The sequence below is a fragment of the Bos grunniens genome, chromosome 18, assembly GCF_055505025.1.
Source record: "Bos grunniens cultivar Pamir isolate PY7600 chromosome 18, Bosgru_T2T1.0, whole genome shotgun sequence".
In the NCBI taxonomy this organism is placed as follows: Eukaryota; Metazoa; Chordata; class Mammalia; order Artiodactyla; family Bovidae; genus Bos; species Bos grunniens.
In genome coordinates this window covers 56,816,984-56,837,943 of record NC_141182.1, presented here as the reverse complement: position 1 = coordinate 56,837,943, position 20,960 = coordinate 56,816,984, and the positions used below count along the sequence as shown (strand labels likewise).

General features: G+C 49.6%; 1 protein-coding gene and 1 long non-coding RNA gene across 6 annotated transcripts; one reads left to right on the top strand and one right to left on the bottom strand.

The window, feature by feature from the left end:
• The first annotated feature begins 9,935 nt into the window (after positions 1–9,935).
• On the top strand, positions 9,936–17,026 carry NAPSA (napsin A aspartic peptidase). 4 transcript variants are annotated; one of them, XM_086353920.1, is made up of 10 exons: positions 10,566–10,692; positions 12,784–12,960; positions 13,119–13,260; positions 13,373–13,496; positions 13,684–13,802; positions 14,146–14,345; positions 15,415–15,537; positions 15,745–15,889; positions 16,455–16,553; positions 16,740–17,026. In XM_086353920.1, exons 2-10 carry the CDS (start codon positions 12,854–12,856, stop codon positions 16,929–16,931), a joined length of 1,251 nt encoding a protein of 416 aa, XP_086210046.1. In that variant the 5' UTR covers positions 10,566–10,692; positions 12,784–12,853; the 3' UTR covers positions 16,932–17,026. The 4 variants fall into 4 exon arrangements, with proteins under 4 accessions (XP_086210047.1, XP_086210048.1, XP_086210046.1 ...); XM_086353921.1 differs by lacking the exon at positions 12,784–12,960 and having other exon boundaries at positions 9,936–10,692; XM_086353922.1 differs by lacking the exon at positions 12,784–12,960 and having other exon boundaries at positions 10,558–10,692; positions 13,119–13,199.
• LOC147354280 (uncharacterized) lies at positions 16,424–19,771 on the bottom strand. Of its 2 annotated transcripts, XR_015146377.1 has the most exons (4): positions 19,652–19,771; positions 18,699–18,919; positions 18,445–18,497; positions 16,424–17,051 (listed from the first exon to the last, which is right to left on the bottom strand). It is a non-coding gene; the product is annotated as an uncharacterized LOC147354280 (long non-coding RNA). The 2 variants fall into 2 exon arrangements; XR_015146378.1 differs by lacking the exon at positions 19,652–19,771 and having other exon boundaries at positions 18,445–18,494; positions 18,687–18,919.
• Between the last annotated feature and the right edge of the window lie 1,189 nt (positions 19,772–20,960).

Here is a 20,960-nt window from a genome sequence, read left to right as displayed (position 1 = left end):
GTCGCTCAGTTGTGTCCGACTCTAGCGCCATGAATCAAGGGTAAATTGGAAGCGGTCAAACAGGAGATGGCAAGAGTGAACCTCAACATTTTTGGAATCAGTGAACTAAAATGGACTGGAATGGGTGGATTTAACTCAGATGACCATTATATCTACTACTGTGGGCAAGAATCCCTTAGCAGAAATGGAGTAGCCCTCATAGTCAACAAAGACTCTGAAATGCAGTACTTGGGTGCGATCTCAAAAATGACAGAATGATCTCTGTTCATTTCCAAGGCAAGCCATTCAATATCACGGTAATCCAAGTCTATGCCCCAAGCAGTAATGCTGAAGAAGCTGAAACTGAACAGCTCTATGAAGATCTACAAGACCTTCTAGAAGAAATGTTGCAGAAACCAGTACTCAAGAAACCAAGCACCACACTCGGAGAACTCAGGTTTATTACGCCTGCAGGCCCAAAGGAGTTAACACTCCAAGCTCTGAGCCCCGAACAAAGGTGTTGCAGTGTTTTTGTACACCGACAGGCACGATTAAGCAGGTTCGTGGGTTTGTAGGGGCTAGGGTGATTGCAAAGAGCAGGACAAGGGTGAGTGAGATAAGCTCCAGTTCCTAGTATTGTGAGTCCCCACTTTCTGAGACCTACATGATCTAGACTTTGCAGGGAGCAAGCTGAGTTACAGAGGCAGAAGAAGCAGGAGGTTATGTAAAAATTTAAAATTTTCCTCTTCACTAACACCCAAAATAGATGTCCTTTTCATCATAGGGGACTGGAATGCAAAAGTAGGAAGTCAAGACATACCTGAAGTAACAGGCAGATTTAGCCTTGGAGTACAGAATGAAGCAGGGCAACAGCTAATAGAGTTTTGCCAAGAGAACGCATTGGTCGTAGCAAACATCCTCTTCCAACAATACAAGAGACAACTCTACACATGGACATCACCAGGTGGTCAATACCGAAATCAGACTGATTATATTCTTTGCAGCCAAAGATGGAGAAGCTGTATACAGTCAGCAAAAACAAGACTGGGAGCTGACTGTGGCTCAGATCATGAACTCCTTATTGCAAAATTCAGGCTTAAATTGAAGAAAGTAGGGAAAACCACTAGACCATTCAGGTATGACCTAAATCAAATCCCTTATGATTATACATTGGAAGTGACAGATTCAAAGGATTAGATCTGATAGACAGAGTGTCTGAAGAACTATGGATGGAGGTCTGTGACATTGAACAGGAGACAGGGATCAAGACCATCTCCAAGAAAAAGACCTGCAAAAAGGCAAATCGGTTGTCTGAGGAGGTCTTACAAATAGCTGAGAAAAGAAGAGAAGGGAAAGGCAAAGGAGAAAAGGAACGATATATCCATTTGAATGGAGAGTTCCAAAGAATAGCATGGAGAGATAAGAAAGCCTTCCTCAATGATCAATGCAAAAAAATAGAGGAAAACAATAGAATGGGAAAGACTAGAGATCTCTTCAAGAAAATTAGAGAAACCAAGGGAACATTTCATGCAAAGATGGGCTTAATAAAGGACAAAAATGGTATGGACCTAACAGAAGCAGAAGATATTAAGAAGAGATGGCAAGAATACACAGAAGAACTATACAAAAAAGATCTTCATGACACAGATAACCATGATAGTGTGATCACTCATCTAGAGCCAGAAACCCTGGAGTCTAAAGTCAAGTGGGCTTTAGGAAGCATCACTATGAACAAGCAAGTGGAGGTGATGCAATGCCACTTGAGCTATTTCAAATCGTAAAAGATAATGCTATTAAAATGCTGCACTCAATATGCCAGCAAATTTGGAAAACTCAGCAGTGGCCACAGGACTGGGAAAGGTCAGTTTTCATTCCAATGCCAAAAAAGGGCAATGCCAAAGAATGTTCAAACTGTTGCACAATTGCAGTCATCTCACATACTAGCAAACCAATGCTCAAAATTCTCCAAGCCGGGCTTCAACAGTATGTGAACCGTGAACTTCCAGATGTTGAAGCTGGTTTTAGAAAAGGCAGAGGAACCAGAGATCAAATTGTCAACATCCATTGGATCATCGAAAAAGCAAGAGAATTCCAGAAAAACATCTACTTCTGCTTTATTGCTTACACCAATGCCTTAGACTGTGTGGATCACAACAAACTGGAAAATTCTTCAAGAGATGGGCATACCAGACTACCTTACTGGCCTCCTGAGAAATCTGTATGCAGGTCAAGAAGCAACAGTTAGAACTGGACGTGAAACAACAGATTGATTCCAAATAGGGAAAGGAGTATGTCAAAGCTGTATATTGTCAACCTGCTTATTTAAATTATGTGCAGAGTAGTATATCATGAGAAATGCCGGGCTGGATGAAGCACAAGCTGGAATCAAGATCGCCAGGAGAAATATCAATAACCTCAGATATGTAGATGACACCATCCTTATAGCAGAAAGTGAAGAAGAACTTAAAAGCCTCTTGATGAAAATGAAAGAGGAGAGTGAAAAAGCTGGCTTAAAGCTCAACATTGAAAAAAATGAAGAACATGCATCCGGTCCCATCACTTCATGGCAAACAAATGGGGAAACAGTGCAAATAGTGACAAACTCTATTTTCTTGGGCTCCAAAATCACTACAGATGGTGACTGCAGCCATGAAATTAAAAGACCCTTGCTCCTTGAAAGAAAAGCTATGACCAACCTAGATAGCATATTAAAAAGCAGAGACATTAATTTGCTGACAAAGGTCTGTCTAGTCAAAGCTGTGGTTTTTCCAGTAGTTACATATGGATGTGAGAGTTGGACCATAAAGAAAGCTGAGCGTCGAAGAATTGATGCTTTTGAACTGTAGTGTTGGAGAAGACTCTTGAGAGTCCTTTGGACTACAAGGAGATTGAACCAGTCAATCCTAAAGGAAATAAGTCCTGAATATTCATTGGAAGGACTGATGCTGAAGCTGAAACTCCAATACTTTGGCCACCTGATGTGAAAAACTGACTCCCTGGAAAAGACCCTGATGCTGGCAAAGATTGAAGGCAGGAGGAGAAGGGGACGACAGAGAATATGGTTGGATGGCATCACCAACTCGATGGACATGAGTTTGAGCAAGCTCCGGGAATTGGTGATGGACAGGGGAGCCTGGCGTGCTGCAGTCCATGGGATCGCAAAGTGTTGGACACGACTGAGCAACTGAACTGAATTGAACTTGTCATTATGATTAAATGAAATAAAAAGTGGTGAACATTGCCAGGCTCAAATAAGGAGCTCAGTATGTGTACATGCTAAGTCAGTTCAGTTGTGTATCACTCTGTGCGACCCTATGGACTGCAGCCTACCAGGCTCCTCTGTCCATGGGATTTCCCAGGCAGGAATACTGCGGTGGGCTGCCATTTCCTTCTCCAGGGTATCTTCCAGACCCAGGGATCAAACTGGCGTCTCTTAAGTATACCTGCATTAGCAGGCAGGTTCTTTCCCACTAGAGCCACCCGGGAAGACTCATTATCTGTGAGCTATGTTTATTCTGGTGAAACTGTTTTTTAACTTTTCACTCTTAGAAAAAAGTGTCAAGGGCTGAAATGGTCTGAAGATGGACAACAGTTTTGGGGCAAGTCACTCAGTCTCAGTTTGAAACCATTCAGGCCTGTGGGGGGACTTCCCGTGACAGACCCCTTCCATATATTCTCTGCTGCAGAGTCTGTCTGAAATACCCAGAGAATAGTATCTCATGTATATTTCCTGAGTTTTTCAGATGTTAAAAACCACCACCACATGTAAGAAATAAACTACTTGATGATTGCAGACTGTTAACAGGCTGAGACTGATAACAGACTGAAAGTGAGACTGTTAACTATCCCATTACCTGAACAGCAACCAAGCAGAGAACTGTGCACGAACTGATCACATACCCTGGGACAGCCTTCCCTCACTTTGCCTTTAAAAATGCTTTGCTAAGAGAAGGGGGATAGATCGGAAGTTTGGGATTGACATGTAATATTGCTATCTTTAGTTCATTTTTTAAGTTAGTAATTAACTTTTGGTTACACTGGATCTTTGCTACTGCACACGGGCTTTCTCTAGCTGTGGTGAATACAGGCTTCTCATTGTGGTGGCGTCTTTTGTTGCAGAGCACGGGGTCTAGGGCACGCAGGCTTCGGTAGTTGCAGGACATGGGCTCAGTAGCTGAGCCTCTCGGGCTCTAGAGCACAGGCTCAGTAGTTGTGGCCCACGGGCTTAGCTGCTCCACGGCACGTGGGATCTTCCCGGATCAGGAAGATCCCACCTGTCTCCTTCATTGGCGGGTGGATTCTTTACCACTGAACCATCAAGGAAGCTCCCCTCCCGCTGTTTTGGAGCATCTGTCCACAGACGATGAACTCTAGCTGCTCAGCCTGGAGCCCACCTATCTCCTGTCTCATTAGGAGTATAATTCCTAGAGTTTGAAAAAAATTTAAACTAGAACTCAAAAAGAAACTGAGGTGTCAGGTAGGGAAAGAGCGAATCTTGACTGACGAAATGGCCCACAGCACCACCTTGTGACCATTTATGGAGTTGCAGGCAAGTCCTTTCAGTTCAGTTCCGTTGAGTTCAGTCACTCAGTCGGGTCAGACTCTTTGCGACCCCAAGGACTGCAGCACGCCAGGCTTCCCTGTCCATCACCAACTCCCGGAGCTCACTCAAACTCAGGTCCATCGAGTCGGGGATGCCATCCAACCATCTCATCCTCTGTCGTCCCCTTCTCCTGCCTTCAATCTTGCCCAGCATCAGAGCCTTTTCCAAGGAGTCAGTTCTTCCCATCAGGTGGCCAAAGTATTGGAGTTTCAGCTTCAGCATCAGTCTTTTCCAGTGAATATTCAGTCCTTATTTCCTTTAGGATTGACTGGTTTGATCTCCTTGCATTCCAAAGGACTCTCAAGAGTTTTCTCCATGCTGTGCTAAGTCTCTTCAGTCATGTCCGACTCTTTGTCACCCCATGGACTGTAGCCCACCAGGCTCCTCTGTCCATGGGGATTCTCCAGGCAGGAATACTGGAGTGGGTTTCCAGGCCCTTCTCCAGGGGATCTCCCTGATCCCCTGGGATCGAGCCCACGTCTCTTACATCTGGTTTTTACCCTTAGTGCCACCTAAGAATTGGGAATGGGAGATGCTGAATCTGGGTGAGGGGACCCCGAGGTGTCAAGACTGAGTATTCTAGCTGCTTGTAAGAGTTATTGTAGAGAAAACTGGCCCTCCACTCTGTTGTGTCAGGGAAATCTCTCAGAGTAACCAGTGCTCAAAGTGGATCATTAAACATATTTATTGAGTCTTTGCAAGATGCTAGGTGCTGTCCTCGGAGAAGGCAATGGCACCCCACTCCAGTACTCTTGCCGGGAAAATCCCATGGATGGAGGAGCCTGGAAGGCTGCAGTCCATGGGGTTGCTGAGGGTCGGACACGACTGAGCGACTTCACTTTCACTTTTCACTTTCCTGCATTGGAGAAGGAAATGGCAACCCACTCCAGTGTTCTTGCCTGGAGAATCCCAGGGACGTGGGAGCCTGGTGGGCTGCCGTTTATGGGGTCACACAGAGTCGGACACGACTGAAGCGACTTAGCAGCAGCAGCAGCAGGTGCTGTCCTAGGTGCTGTGGACAGAGAGGCAAGGGAAATAGACCAAGATCCCTGCCCTTGCATCGAAGAAGCATGTGGCTTACTACTGATAACATTAGTTATGTTGTGTTAATCGGAGTTAGTGAAATGTTAGATGTCAAATACTACGGGGACAAATTCTCTCGTGGTCCAGTGGTTAAGAATCTGTCTGCCAATTCAGGGCACACGGGTTCGATCCCTGGTCCAGGAAGACTCCACATGTCTCGAGGCAGCAAAGCACACATGCCACAACTACTGAAACCTGCACACGCAGAGCCTGTGTTCCACAACAGGAGAAGCCAGCCCAAGGCGATGAAGAGTAGCCCCCATCGGCCGTAACAAGAGAAAGCCATGCACAGCAGTGAAAGACGCAGCACAGCCAGAAACGAATACATAAACTTCAAAGAAAAGGTATATATATTTTTAAAAAGCTATGGGGGAAAAATAGATCTGGGTAAAAAAGATTGGAAATTCTGGAAGAGAATGGTTTCCATATTCAATAGGGTAGACAGGGTAGACATCACTAAGAAGGTGGAATTTAAGCAAAGATTTGAAGGAAGAGAGGGAATGAGTAAGATTTTTCTGGAGGGAAAACACGAGGACAGAACAGCCTGTGAAAAGGCCCTAAGGCAGGAGCATGTCTAGGATGTTTGAGGAATAACTAGGAGTGAGGGGGGGAATGAGAACAGACAGTGCCAGGGAGGTTGTTCTTTAGTCTCTCAGTCATCTCTGACTCTTTGTGACCCCCTGGGCTGCAGTACGCCAGGCTTCCCTGTCCTTCACTATCTCCTGGAGTTTGCTCAAACTCATGTCCATTGAGTTGATAATGCGGTCCAACCATCTCATGCTCTGTCTCCCCCTTCTCTTCCTGCCATCAATCTCTCCCAGCATCAGATCTTTTCCAATGAGTAGGCTTTTCACATCAGGTGGCCAAAATATTGGAGTTTCAACTTTGGCATCAGTCCTTCCAATGAAGATTTGGGACTGATTTCCTTTAGGACTGACTGGTTTGATCTCCTTGCTTTTCAAGGGACTCTCGAGAGTCTTCTCCAGCACCACAGTTCAAAAGTATCAATTGTTTGGCACTTAGCCTTCTTCATGGTCCAACTCTCACATCCGTACATGACTACTGGAAAAACCATAACTTTAACTATGTGGACTTTTGTTGGCAAAGTGATGTCTCTGCTTTTGAATATGCTGTCTAGGTTTATCATAGCTTTCCTTCCAAGAAGCATGCGTCTTATAATTTCATGGCTGTAGTCACTGACCGCAGTGATGTTGGAGCCCAAGAAAAGAAAATCTATCACTGTTTCCACTTTTTTCTCTTGTATTTGCAATTAAGTGATGGGACTGGATGCCATGGTCTTAATTTTTTAAATGTTGAATTTTAAGCCAGCTTTTTCACTCTTCTCTTTCACTCTCGTCAAGAGGCTCTTTAGTTCCTCTTTGCTTTCTGCCATTAGAGTGGTATCATTTGCATGTCTGAAGTTGTTGTCATGCAGGGACTAGTGCCAAATCATGTAGTTCAGTTCAGTTCAGTTCAGTCGCTCAGTCGTGTCCAACTCTTTGTGACCCCATTAATCGCAGCACGCCAGGCCTCCCTGTCCATCACCAACTCCCGGAGTTCACTCAGACTCACGTCCATCGAGTCGGTGATGCCATCCAGCCATCTCATCCTCTGTCGTCCCCTTCTCCTCCTGCCCCCAATCCCTCCCAGCATCAGAGTCTTTCCAATGAGTCAACTCTTCGCATGAGGTGGCCAAAGTACTGGAGTTTCAGCTTTAGCATCATTCCTTCCAAAGAAATCCCAGGGCTGATCTCCTTCAGAATGGACTGGTTGGATCTCCTTGCAGTCCAAGGGACTCTCAAGAGTCTTCTCCAACACCACAGTTCAAAAGCATCAATTCTTCGGTGCTCAGCTTTCTTCACAGTCCAACTCTCACATCCATACGTGACAACTGGAAAAATCATAGCCTTGACTAGACAGACCTTTGTTGGCAAAGTAATGTCTCTGCTTTTGAATATGCTATCTAGGCTGGTCATAACTTTCCTTCCCAGGAGTAAGCGTCTTTTAATTTCATGGCTGCAATCACCATCTGCAGTGATTTTGGAGCCCCAAAAAATAAAGTCTGACACTGTTTCCACTGTTTCCCCATCTATTTGCCATGAAGTGATGGGACCAGATGCCATGATCTTAGTTTTCTGAATGTTGAACTTTAAGCCAACTTTTTCACTCTCCTCTTTCAATTCAGGAATGCCATTGGTATCTCTGATTCTTAGATCCCACCTTTTTTCCCCCCATTTCTCTCATCTCCTCCCATGTCCTCCCTTCCTTAGACTGCATAGATTCTGTGGTCAACCACCATAATCATGCCCTTGCCCAAGTGACATGATCTCCTTTCCTCTTTCTCCCTCAGTCATACTTGCCTGGCAAAACCCCAACCCTGGTTGAAATGAACTCACTGCCTTCTCTGTGCCTGCTCCCACCCAGCTGAACTCAGGAGGGAACATGTTTCAAATGTGCGGCTGCAAATACTCAGAACCAAACTGCAAGGCTGCCACCGTTTTCCTCTCCAGCCCCTAAGAAATCATTTTCTCATCTCTTCTCTCTAAACCTCCAGCCATTCTCCCCGCTCTTCATTCTCACTTCTTCTTTTGCTGAAAAAAATAGAAGCAATAAGAAAGAAACTTCCTTAGGCTGGCCCCAGGGACACTACAGCTCACTTGCAGAAGTGTACTCTTGCCCCTCCCGTGAGCATGTTTAGACAATCTGTAAGAGGCCAACCGCTCCACTTTGACATTGAGTCTCCTCTCCTCTCCCTACCCAAACATTTCCTTCTTGCAGTGTTTCCTTCTCTCTGTTGCATCATTATTTGTGCAACACTTGAGCCTTTGCTCCTTTAGGATTCCTCTTCACTGAATGCCCCCACTTCCTCATGGTGCTGTTGAGAATGCTTCCTGAAACTCGAGGGTCCTAGGCCCTCCCTCTTTGTAACTTCACCCTTGACAATCCCTTTCGTCCAGCATCCAGCTAAGCTACAACACCCTAAAGGAAACCCAAAGTCCAGAGACGGAGTCCCAACAAGATTTTGAAAGCAGATCTTCTGGCCTTACTGAAGCTCTATGATGATGGCTGCCTCAGCTGACATCTGCCTGCAACCCCACGAACCAGAAGTGCATAGTCAAGCTGCTTGCAAATTTCCAACCCAGAAAGCTCATCAAAAAAATAATAAATGATTATTTCTTTTTTTTCCAAATTTTCAACGTTTTATTTTGTACTGGGGTATAGCCAATTAATATTGTTGTGATAGTTTCAAATGAACAGTGAAGGGATGCAACCACATACACACATGTATTCATTGTCCCCGACACCCCCTCCCATCCAGGCTGGCACATAGCATTGAGTAGAGTTCCATGTGCTTTATAGTAAGTCCTTGTTGATTATCCTTTTTGAATATAGCAGTGTGTACATGACCCTCCCAAACTCCCTGACTATGCCTCCCCTCAGGAACCATCAGTTTGTTTTCTAAGTCTGTGAGTCTCTTTCTATTTCATAAGTTCCTTTGTATCATTTCTTGTTTAGATTCCACACATAAGGGATGTCATATGATACTTCACCTTCTCTGTCTGACTTACTTTACTCAGTATGACTCTCCCTAGGTCCGTCCATGTTGCTGCAAATGGAGTCATTTCATTCTTTTTAATGGCTGCGTAATATTCCAGATATTCCACATCTTCTTTATTCAGTCTTCCGTAGATGGACATTTAGGTTGCTTCTGTGTTCTGGCCATTGTAAACAGTGCTGTTTCTGTCTTAAAGCACTCAGTTTGGGAATGATTTATTACACAGCATTAACTAACAAGTACACCCTCCTAAGTTTGCTTTTCTCCAGTTCTAATCAATCCTTTTAAATGGAAATACCATTAATACAGTTGTAATAATGTAAATGAATTTTTTTTTTCTGATAGATTCTTGGGCTGTATCTTGGGCCTTTGGAATCAGAAACTCTGAGGGTGGTATCTAGAAATCTAGGGCACTTTTCAGTTGGATTTTTGGATACTCCTCAATATTTAATTAGGGAAAGGGGGCAGACACAGACACTATGAGTTATTCTTATACTTCCCTGGTAGCTCAGACGGTAAAGAATCTGCCTGCAATGCAGGAGACCTGGGTTTGATGCCTGTGTTGGGAAGATCCCCTGGAGAAGGGCATGGCAACCCACTCCAGTATTCTTGTCTGGAGAATCCCATGGAAAGAGGAGCCTGGCGGGCTACAGTCCATGGGATCACAAAGAGTCAGACACGACTGAGCAACTAACCACAGCACAGCAATGGGACTATGAACTGTTTTTATTTGTGTGTGTGTTTCATTATTTTCCAGATAAGACAGTAAGTGGGTCCTTGGACTTCCCTGGTGTCTAATGATTAAGACTTTGCCTTCCAGTGCAGCGGGTGCAGGTCCGATCCCTGGTCAGGAGTCAAAATCCCACACGAAGCATGAAAAAAGAAAAGAAAAGAAAACAGAAGCAATATTGTAACAAATTTAACTAAGACTTTAAAAACAGTCCACACCAAGAAAACCTTACAAAAAAAAAAAGAAGAAGCAGGGTTCTTGGTACTCTGGCAGTTTGATTCTCTCACCCTCCCCCCAGACCCTTCACAAACACTCTGCCCATCCCTTTTGTGGCCCAAGAAAACCCTTGTGGTTAATGAGTCTCAGAAAAAAATGAAGTGAAAGTTTAAGTAAAAGAGACAATATCTAAAGAATGGAGGGGGCAGGGCACAGAAGACCCTCCACCACGCCAGTAACATAGGATAATATTTCCGGAGACCCTACAAAAATATTCTGCCCATCCCTTCAAAAGCACCACCCATTATCCCCACATCACCCATCAAAAACTCCATGTCTTAGTGGAGTGGGCAGTGACCAGAGTGGAGTCTCCGCCCTTAAAACAGAAAACGGCTCTGAAAACAGAGCTGCAGGTTGCCTGGGTCCACACGGGTCCCTGGAGATGTCTCTGCCACCGCTGCTGCTGCTACTGCTGCTGCCGCCTCCATTCCTGACCCTGGAGCCCGCCAGGGCCTCGCTGATCCGGTACTGGGGACCCCCACCACCCTCAAACCTGGGACAGATGCTCTCCCTCTTGCCCTCAAGTCCAGGGCTCCCCAGTTCAGGGACTCCAAACCTGGCACCCCAGCATCCATGATTCCTATCTTTTCGGTTCCTGGGTCTCTGAATTGGGCTCTCACCCACTGAAGGCTCCTCCCTGATCTCTCCTGAGACCCAAGCCCTTTCAGTCCAGGGTCCTCCACCCTGAGACCCTGGGTTGAGGCCCATCCCGAAGTACACATTTTTGGAAGGACTCTGCTGGTCCCACTCTGAGCTGTGATCATCTGATGCTGAAATCTTCAGACCTGTGACACCCCTCTTCCAACAAAACTTGGAGAGACAGGTCTGTGACATTTAAATTGAGACTCCCCCAGTTTTTCATCTTCCAAACTGTTGAGGTCTCAAGAAGTCCCGTTTTAGGGACCCCTATGAACTCACCCCCACCTCTGATGCCTCCCCCAGTCTTTCCCTTCCTCTACTCTCTTCTCTCCACTTTCTGGAACTCTTAATGGCAAGAGGGGGTCTACTCTTCCAGGAAACATTTTATCCCCACTTCATATTCTTAAGCCTCTCAAAGATTGAGTCATGGATGGCGGGGAGCGGGGGGATCGGGGGAGGGCATTGCGGAGAGCAGAGCCCCAAGGAGAAACTACAAGCAGGTACAGAAAGATTACGGCACGTGATGTTTGCTAACCTACTTTTTCAACCTAATAGATCATGGCCACTTCCCAAGTTAATGCAAAGAGACTCTCTGAGTGTTGACTCAGGACCAACAGCACTGGCATGAGCAGGACCCAGGAACCTGGTAGAAATGCAAATCTTTGGGCTCCGTCCTAGACACCTACTCAATCAGAAAGTAGCAGTTCTAAAATTTATTTCACTTTTGCTGCTGCTGCTGCTAAGTCACTTCAGTTGTGTCCGACCCTGTGCAACCCCAGAGACAGCAGCCCACCAGGCTCCTCTGTCCCTGGGATTCTCCGGGCAGGAGTACTGGAGTGGGCTGCCATTGCCTTCTCCAATTGCACTTTTGAATATGTACTTATTTGGCTGCACCAGGTCTTAGTTATGACGTACAGGACCTTCTCTTCGACATGTGGGATCTATTAGCTGTGGCATAGTACCTCTCAGTTGAGACATGTGGGATCTTAGTTCCCTGACCAGGGATGGAACCCACGCCCCTTGCAGTGGGAGCTCAGAGTCTCAACCACTGGATGCGCTGGGACTCCATTGCTTTGCACAGGTTTTCTCCAGTTGCGGCGAGCGGGGGCTATTCTTCGTTGTGGTGTGAGGGCTTCTCCCTGCAGTGACTTCTCTCGTGGGGGAGCACGAGCTCTAGGCCTGTGGGCTTTGGTAGTTGTGGCACATGGGCTTAGGTGTTTCGTGGAGCGTGGAATCTTCCTGGACCAGGAATGGAACCCATGTCCCCTGCACTGGCTGGCAGAGTCCTATCCACTGTGCCACCAGGGAAGTCCTATATACATTCTTTTTCCTATTCTTTTCCATTATGGTTTATTACATGATATTGACTATAGTTCCCTGTGCTATACACTAGGAACTTGCTGTTCATCCATTCTATATATATGATATTGATAGTTTCCGGGACTTTCCTGGTGATCCAATGGCTAAGACTCCAGGCTCCCAATGTAGGGGGCACAGGTTTGATCCCTGGTCAGGGAACTAGATCCTCCATGCCACAACTAAGAGTTTGCATGCTGCACTTAATACATACCACAATTAAAAGATGCTGCAACAATGGCCACTACCCCGTGTGCAGTAACTAACACCTGACACAGCCAAATAAATAAAATATTAAAAATATTGACAGCTTGCATCTGCTAATCCCAAACTCTCAATCCATCTGCCCACCCCGCCCTGAATATGTTAGAATCTTGGGAGAACTTCATGTACGTCCATTCTGGAATGGCTTATTTTACATCATTTGGAATGTCTTTTATTGAAACATTTTGGGGAGAGTCTGTTTGGGATGGTTTGCTCTTGGGAGAGTCTTCAGGGGGAATCTGTCATTGTGGTTTGGTAGGTGTTTGGTGGGGGTTTTCTGGAAGGTCGCTTTTGTAGGGCTCCTGGCAGTGACCCTGATGCTTGGAAAGGTTGAAGTCTGGAGAAGAAGGGGACGACAGAGTTTGAGATGGTTGGAAGGCATCACCGACTCGATGGACATGAGTTTGAGCAAGCTCCAGGAGTTGGTGATGGACAGGGAAGCCTGGTGTGCTGCAGTCCATGGAGTAGCAAAAGGTCGGATGTGACTGAGTGACTGAACTGAACGGGTAGTGACCATTACTCCAGGACCATGGAAATGTTTACACTGTCATCATATCCTCTTTGGGGCAGTCTGTTATGGAGGATCTCTATAAAGGGTAGCTCCTGAACTGTTGGCATCTCTTCCCCCACAGGATCCCACTTCGAAGAGTCAATATTGGATTCAAGGCCCTGAACCCACCGAGGGGATGGGAGAAGCTAGCGGAGCCCCCCAGGTTGGCGGCTCCATCCCCTGGGAACAAGTCCCTCTTTGTGCCTCTCTCCGATTACATGAACGTAAGTCACAGCCCTACAGAGGCTGCCCCCCCAACCTCCCCCAGCCCCCACCCCATCCTTCCTGCCTTCAAGTCAAGCTCTTCATCCACAACCTCTCCTGTTTTGCCATCAGGTCCAGTATTATGGGGAAATTGGGCTGGGGACCCCCCCACAAAACTTCTCTGTCGTCTTTGACACTGGCTCCTCCAATCTCTGGGTTCCGTCTGTGAGATGCCACTTCTTCAGTCTACCCTGCTGTGAGCTTTCATAGGGGAAATTAAGGTTGAACTCGGGCAAAGGGAGAAGGGGGGCGGGGCCTGGTCTTAGGGTTTTTGAAGACCTGTTCCCTTCCGACACACCCTCACAGGTGAGTTGGCCAGAGGGGCAGGAGGCACCGGGAAGACCCCTCTTCCCCAGTGACGTCTCCCTGACCCTCTAACCTAGGGCTCCACCACCGCTTCAACCCCAAAGCCTCCAGCTCCTTCCGGTCCAATGGGACCAAGTTTGCCATTCAATATGGAACCGGGCGCCTAGCCGGCATCCTGAGTGAGGACAAGCTGACTGTGCGTGACGTTTTTCCCGGGACGGCGGGAGCCTAGAAGCAGCCCATTTCTAACATTATCTGGCTTAGGGAGGGGTTTGGAGAGGCGGGTCCTCCTGGGTAAACAGGCAGACAGGGCTTCGGAAATGGGAGGCGGGGCTTCCTGGAGGAAGGAGGGTGGGGCGGGGCCTCCTAGGCAGCGGTGGGGCTTTTCCAGGCAGAGCTTCCTAGGCAGTTGGAGGTGTTCACAGCTTCAGGGGGTTTTGAGGACCCGATCTGGGATTCATGCCCTGGTTTGGGAGACCTCAGAGTTATGTAGGTAACGTCCTCCTGGAAGTAACTCACTCCTTTTGAATCTACCCCAGATTGGGGGAATCACAGGTGCAACAGTGACTTTTGGGGAGGCTCTGTGGGAGCCCAGCTTGGTCTTCACTTTTGCCCACTTTGATGGGATACTGGGCCTCGGTTTTCCCGTTCTGGCCGTGGGAGGAGTTCGGCCCCCGCTGGACAGACTGGTGGACCGGGGCCTACTGGATAAGCCTGTCTTCTCCTTCTACCTCAACAGGTAACGGATGAGGGTCTACCTTCCGCTTAAGTTCTAGTCCCAAGAAGGAAGTTCTGCCCTCCTTCAGGAAGTCCCTTGCCCAATAAAGGAAGTCCCACCCTCCATTCAGGAAGTCACTGTCCCAATAGGAGAAACACCTGGACCCTATTCAGAACTTCCACTCGCTAAGCAACACCTTGAGACCTATTGAAGAAACTCACCATCATTTAAAATGTTCCACATTTCAAAACTCAAACCAGGAAATTCCATACCCTACCCCATCAAATACTGAATTTAAGAACCCCATTTCAGCATAAAGAAATCCCAATTACATTTGGGAACACACATCAGAAGTCAGGAATTGCCCCTTTTAACCTAAGAAGTCCCATCTACCTTTTAGGAAGCTTAAGCCTTACACTCAAAAAACCCCAGGTGTCATTCAGGAAGTCTGCAGGGAGGAAATTCTATGTCTTTTAGTTATCTAGATGTCCAACCCAGGAAGTCCCATCCACTTTTTTTCTTTTTGCCCGGTCAGCATAGTTCCCCAACTACAGATCGGACCGGTGACCCTTGCAGGGGACGTGCGGAGTCCTAACCACTGGACTGCCAGAGAATTCTTCCACCTAACACTTAGTAGATCCTGTCCTTCCACACTTCTGGGAAGTCCTCACCCGCAACCCCCATTCCCACTCTCAGCCAGCTGAAGTCTAATTCCACTGAATGTCTAGACATGCAATTCAGAAAGTCTCATCATCCACCTGGGGTGCCTCACTCCTCTCAATCATGCCACCCAGAGCCAATTCAGAAATCTCAATGCTCTACTCCCCTCAAAGTCCTACTTTCTATGGGCAAATCAAGAAGTCCCATGCCCACTTCAAGAAGCCCCCCAAGACCCTGAAATCCTAACCTCCCCCAAGAAAATCCCCATTTCTCTTCACTTCTTGCCTTGCTTCCAGTCCCCACATTGAGGTCCTGCCTGCATCCCACTATCCCACCTAGAAACCAGACACCACCCCTTTGGCAGGAAGTCCCTCCCTTGGCCTTTCCTGGGGCTAACAGGAGAAATTCCCATGACTGTCTGCCTCTGCAGGAACCCTGAGGCAGCTGATGGAGGAGAGCTGGTCCTGGGTGGCTCAGACCCAGCACACTACATCCCACCCCTCACCTTTGTGCCAGTCACGATCCCTGCTTTTTGGCAGATCCACATGGAGCGGTGAGGAACCTGGCCTCCTAGGTCTAGGAGGAGTGGGCTAGAGCCTAAACTCCATGGTCCTGGGGAAAGGGGAGTTGGGGATCCACATTCCTGGGTCTGATGGAGAAGGGGTTGTGGGCCTGGACTCCTAGGTCTGAGGGAAGAGAGGGCTGGGGGTCTTGCCTCGTAGGATGCCCGCTCTAATGACTGCCCCCTTCTGCCTCACAGTGTTCAGGTGGGCACAGGGCTGACTCTCTGTGCCCGGGGCTGTGCTGCCATTCTGGACACAGGCACGTCTCTCATCACAGGACCCACTGAGGAGATCCGGGCCCTGCAGAAAGCCATTGGGGCAGTCCCCCTGCTGATGGGGAAGGTGAGGACCTGGTCTGGTGCACATGGGCTGGGGAGACTCACAGGGATTTAACAGTGGTCACTGTACAGGATGCTATGGCCTGAGGGTGGGAATCAGATGGGTAGGAGGGCATCCCAGGGCAGAAAGCACTGGACCTTGTGAGTGGGAGGTTGGAGGGAGTAGTGGGAGAAAGCAAAGACACTTCCCTAGAGTCTATCCTGAGTGTCACAGTCCATAGGAGAGGATGGTGATCCAGGTTTACTGGATGAGAGTGAGTGAACATAATGAGTATAAGACTAGTTACATATACCTGCAGGCCCAATATGGCCCGTGAGCCACCAGCTTTTGATTTTCAATTAGAGGTAAAGAGGACCTGATCAAATGGGAGCCTAGGATAAGTGGCAACAATTATACAGTAGTGAGGAAGAGCCAGTAAGGCTACAGAAGACAGGAGATCTTGACCACACAAGGTCTTTAACACCTAGTTGCCCAAAATGGACATGACCCTGCGGCACTGGGGAGTCACAGAAAAAAATTGAGCCGAGAAGGAATCCCTCATTTCGGACTTGTTCCTCTTTTTCCTCAGTACTACATCGAATGCTCGAAAATCCCAACGCTCCCCCCAGTCTCCTTCCTTCTTGGGGGGGTCTGGTTTAACCTCACGGCCCAGGACTACGTCATCCAGGTAGGTGGCCGTCATAATGACGTCAGAGTGGCGCGTTTGGAAGGGTGGGGCTGGGAGTGAGACGTCACTAGGTCCAAGCAAGCGGCACAGAAACACGTCTAGGGGTGGGCAGGGCGAAGCTCTGGCTCCTAGGAGGAAGGCAGGCCGGTGAGCGTGACACCTGTGACTGGTCTTATCGCCCTGTAGATTACTCGGAGTGGCTTCAGTGTCTGTTTGTCCGGCTTCATGGCTCTGGACGTGCCTCCGCCCTCAGGGCCCTTCTGGATCCTCGGTGATGTCTTCTTGGGTAGCTACGTGGCCGTCTTCGACCGTGGCGACAGGAAAAGCGGCGCCCAAGTTGGGCTCGCCCGCGCTCGACCTCGCGGAACAAGACAGTGAAGGGGCGAGCTTGCGCAGGCGCAGTCCTTAGGTTGAGGCTCTGGTTGGGCGCATGCGCACACCCTGATAGTAAAAGATTTACTATTTACATCAAACTTATCGAGGTCGCTTCTTCTTCTTCTTTTTTTTTTTAGGGGGAGATTTTAAGGGGAGAAAAAAGTTAGTGTCCGGCTCTCTGGAGTTGAGACAGAAAGGCATTACTCCTTTTCTACCAGATCACACCAGTGGAAGGATCTTGTACTACGAAGCCCATGAAGCCCCTCGCCTACACTGCCTCTCCTCAAAGGCACCCGACGCCGCAGAGCATCACGGACGTTGTAGTCTGAGCGGTGTTCACGCTCTGACGTGGGCCGGCGTAGCCACAACACGCGTAGGAGGCGACAGGTCGCGACCGCAGCGACAGGTGGCAGTGGGGGGGGGGTGTCTGAAACCGTAAAGGGTTTCCCAACCTTTGTTCTAAGGGGAGGGCATACCGTTCCCGCACACTTTATCTCCTGTTCCTCCTCTCGACCTTTGGGATTTCGGGACCCCTGGGTACGCCAAAAAGGCGGGGCTTGAAGCCCCCGGGTGGGTGGGGGAGCTGAGCCGCCCCTCCTCCGGCGATGATGTCACTCCCCCCTCCGCAGCCTCTAGCTGCCCAGAGCTGCCGGGGTTGGGTCACCCCTCCCCCCACCTCCAGCCCCGGATTCCCCCATCCCCGCCCCGCCTCGACTTGGGGTGAGTACGGAGGAGGGGTGGGGGGAGAAGGCTCAGGGTCTGGGGGTGGTAAGACAGCCCAAGTCCCAGTTTTGAAGGCGGGGGACAAGGGAGACGGGGACTCAAAGATTACAGCGGAGAGGTACTCGGAGGGTCTCTCGGAGGGATCAAGGATCCGAGGCAGAGAGTTCCCACATTTTCAGCTTTAGTGCCTGGGGGAGACTGTCCGTCCTGGATTTGGATCTGGTAGGAATGTGGGCAGAGGAACAAGGAAGGGGTCTTGGAAGTCAGAAACAATTCCAGGGCTTTGGGGAATGAGAGAGGGAGAGTTAGGAGGGGGCGCCAAGGATGATGAGGGTGAGAGTTTGGGGCTTTCAGGAATTTTGTGTCTTGAAGGCCTGGGAAAGGATAGATGGGGAAGGAGGAGGGGTGGGGAAATGGTCTGAAGACGTGAACATTGACCTCCCCTCCCCTGGTGTCTGTCGCCAAAAATCGAGTCCACTTCCCTCTGGTCTGTTTGCCAAGCTGGTGTCCCATAGCCCAAGCCCTCCTTATGCCGTCAGAAGCCTTCCGTATGGATGGAGAATCCAGGCTCATAAATCCCCCCTCATACCCCGGTGGGGCCTGGAGAGGGCTATATGGAAGTGAGGGCATCCACGTTTCCCAGGGCCTGATGGAATCTGGATCATCCTTGACCAAACCTCTTCCCCTCATCCCATGGTCTCTAATCCCGAGTCTCATTCCATATTCTCCCCTATTTCAGCCTCCTCGCTTCTTCCTCCTCCCCTCCCTTCTGCCCGGGCACCTTCTTCCGCACCTTCTGACCTTTGCAAAAATGCTGATTTGGTAACTTGATCCAGTGCCTGGCTGCTGTCAAATGCAGAAAAATACAGAGTTTGGGTGGGGTTGGGGGGGAGGGTATAAGGGGGGATACTTGACTTAGGTCCTTACCCCAGCGCTTACTCCCAGCCCCTAATGCCCACTCAACCCCTTTACTAGGATCCATCCCCACCCCCACCTGCCCCCAAAGCCTCACTCAACGCAAGCCCATTCCTTCACCTCAGGACTCACAGCTTCTGCCTAGGGATACACCAGAATTTGGAGCAGAAGAAGAGTAGGAAGTCCCGATGTCCTCTCGGGTCCCATGGGAGCTTGAGGACTGCCCGAGAACACTGGGTCAGGGGGCAGTGGGGGATCCTAGGTCTGCGGGTGGGGGAGTCGAAGGAAACTACCTCCCAGATCCGCAGGACGGGCCCCACTTCTGCAATTCTGCAGTGACGCAGCCTCGAGTCCTGGCCAGGATGAGGGTTAGAGAGGGTGATTCAGTGGGAGCCAGAGAGAGAGGGACAGAGATCCAGGAGAGGGACAGAGGCCAAAGGACAGCAGAACAGAGCCCCAAAGAAGTGGAGACAGAGACCCAGAAAAAGGGGGACAGATTCAGAAAGGGGTCAAAGAGGCACGGGTGAGAAGGGGGTAGAGACGCAAGGGAGGGAAAGAGACAGGACAGAAAGAGAAAAGGCAGTGACAGAGGGGCGAAAGAGACGGAAGAGGGGGAAAAGACGCAGGGAAGGAGGTGGTCAGAGAACAAGAGCTGGGGGGACCGAGACCCAGAGAGAGGACGGAGGAGACCCTGGCGGGAGGGGAGTATTGAGGACAGAAACACAAAGAGGAAGGACAGAGACAGGAAGGAAAAGAGACCCAGAGAGAAGAGTTCAGGGACCCAAGAGAGGAGAAAGAGGCCAGAGAGAGAGAAATCAGAGAAGAAGATAGAGGCCAAGAGAAAGACATTGAGGGTGGAAGACCCCGCCATGGTCCGGGGAGAGGAGATTGAGGCTTAGAGAGCAGAGAGGTAAGACTCGGAGGAGGGGGACAGAGACCCAGAGGGAGCGCAGAGACTTAGAAAGGAGGGGTCAGAGTCTCAAAGGAATAAGGGCAGAGGCGGGGGGACAGATATTCAGAGAAAAAGAGACACTGATGAGAGACACAGAAGCCGGAGCGGGGATGTGTAGGGAGGCGATACCAACCAGCCGCCGCACCTGCCGGGGATAGTGCAGAGCGGGGAGGCCCGCAGCCCCTGACCAGCCCCCTTCCCTCCCACAGGCACCGCCTCCGGCCGTCGCAGCCCCAGCAGCAGCCGCTGGCCCGGCCCCTGCCCCGCGCCTGCGCTCTACTACCCGGCGGCTAGGCCCGCCCAGGGGGCGGGGCCGGACCCGCTGCTAGGCGGTCCGCCTAGTTCTGGTCCCGCCCTCCGTTGGCCCCGCCGCGGTCTCCCCGCCCTCTCTCCAGGACGCTCTGACACCTGACTCCGCCCAATTTCCTATCGGCCCCGCCTGTTTCCTCAGCCTAGACTGTGCTTCCCGGTGTTTTATTGGTTTCTCCCCTCCGCCTCCCTTAAGACTCTCCTCACCAGTTCCCATCCATCCCTCGGTTCTCCTGGCTGCAGTCTGCCGTTATCTATACCTTGTCCCCTTTCCCTCACCGCGTTACCCCCTTTAAGGCCCTGCTGATCCTTAAGACTCTCTCCCAGGTTATTTGGCCTCCAAGACTTCCCGTTGTAGGTTCCACCGCTCCGTCCATTCCGATAGCCTTGTACTCTTTGCAGGTCTCACATTTTCCTTAGCCATTCTCTACACTCTTAGCCCTGCCCCGCCCCCGCCTACCCTGGTTGCTTTCAAGTCCGTTAAAGCCCCTCTCCTCTCTTAGTCTTGCATTTCCACAGGCAATTCAAGACGTTTTCTACCATTCGTGGACCCCACCCACCTCTCACAGTCTCTTCCCATCCATCCTGGCATTCTTCTGGTCCAGGCCCGGTTAATCGGGCCGAGTTTGCAGCTCCGACCCGGTACTTTCTTTACCTCGCCTCCTCCATTAGACCTAGTCAGAAGCTCTCAGGTTTCCAGGCCTCGCCCCATTCCGTCCCCTCTCTACTGGGTCTTAGTCCCTCTTCCCCTTTCTCTTTTCCTTTTCAGTCCAGCCTAGTGCCACTCTTCATTTCCAGTTCTCGCCCCTCGCCCAGTCCCGCCCCCTCACCCTCCCAGAATTAGGACTTTCTAATTTCTGTGGCCCTGCCTCTTCTTAAGATCCGCCCTGCCCCGTCCAAGCAATGTTAGGATCACAACCCGGCAGTCCCCATCTGCCCCACTCCACCAGGTACTGCTTGCCGGCGCTTTAGGCCCGTCTCCATCCAATTCGGACGGCCATCCGCCTTGTGGCCCAACCCCTGCCTCCGCCAGTCTCGGTCAGGCCCCTTTAAATAGCTTGGACAAGTCCTATTCCTCTATCCGCCCCGCTCCTTTTTTTAGTTAAATCAGATATCTTTCTCACATCTAGCCC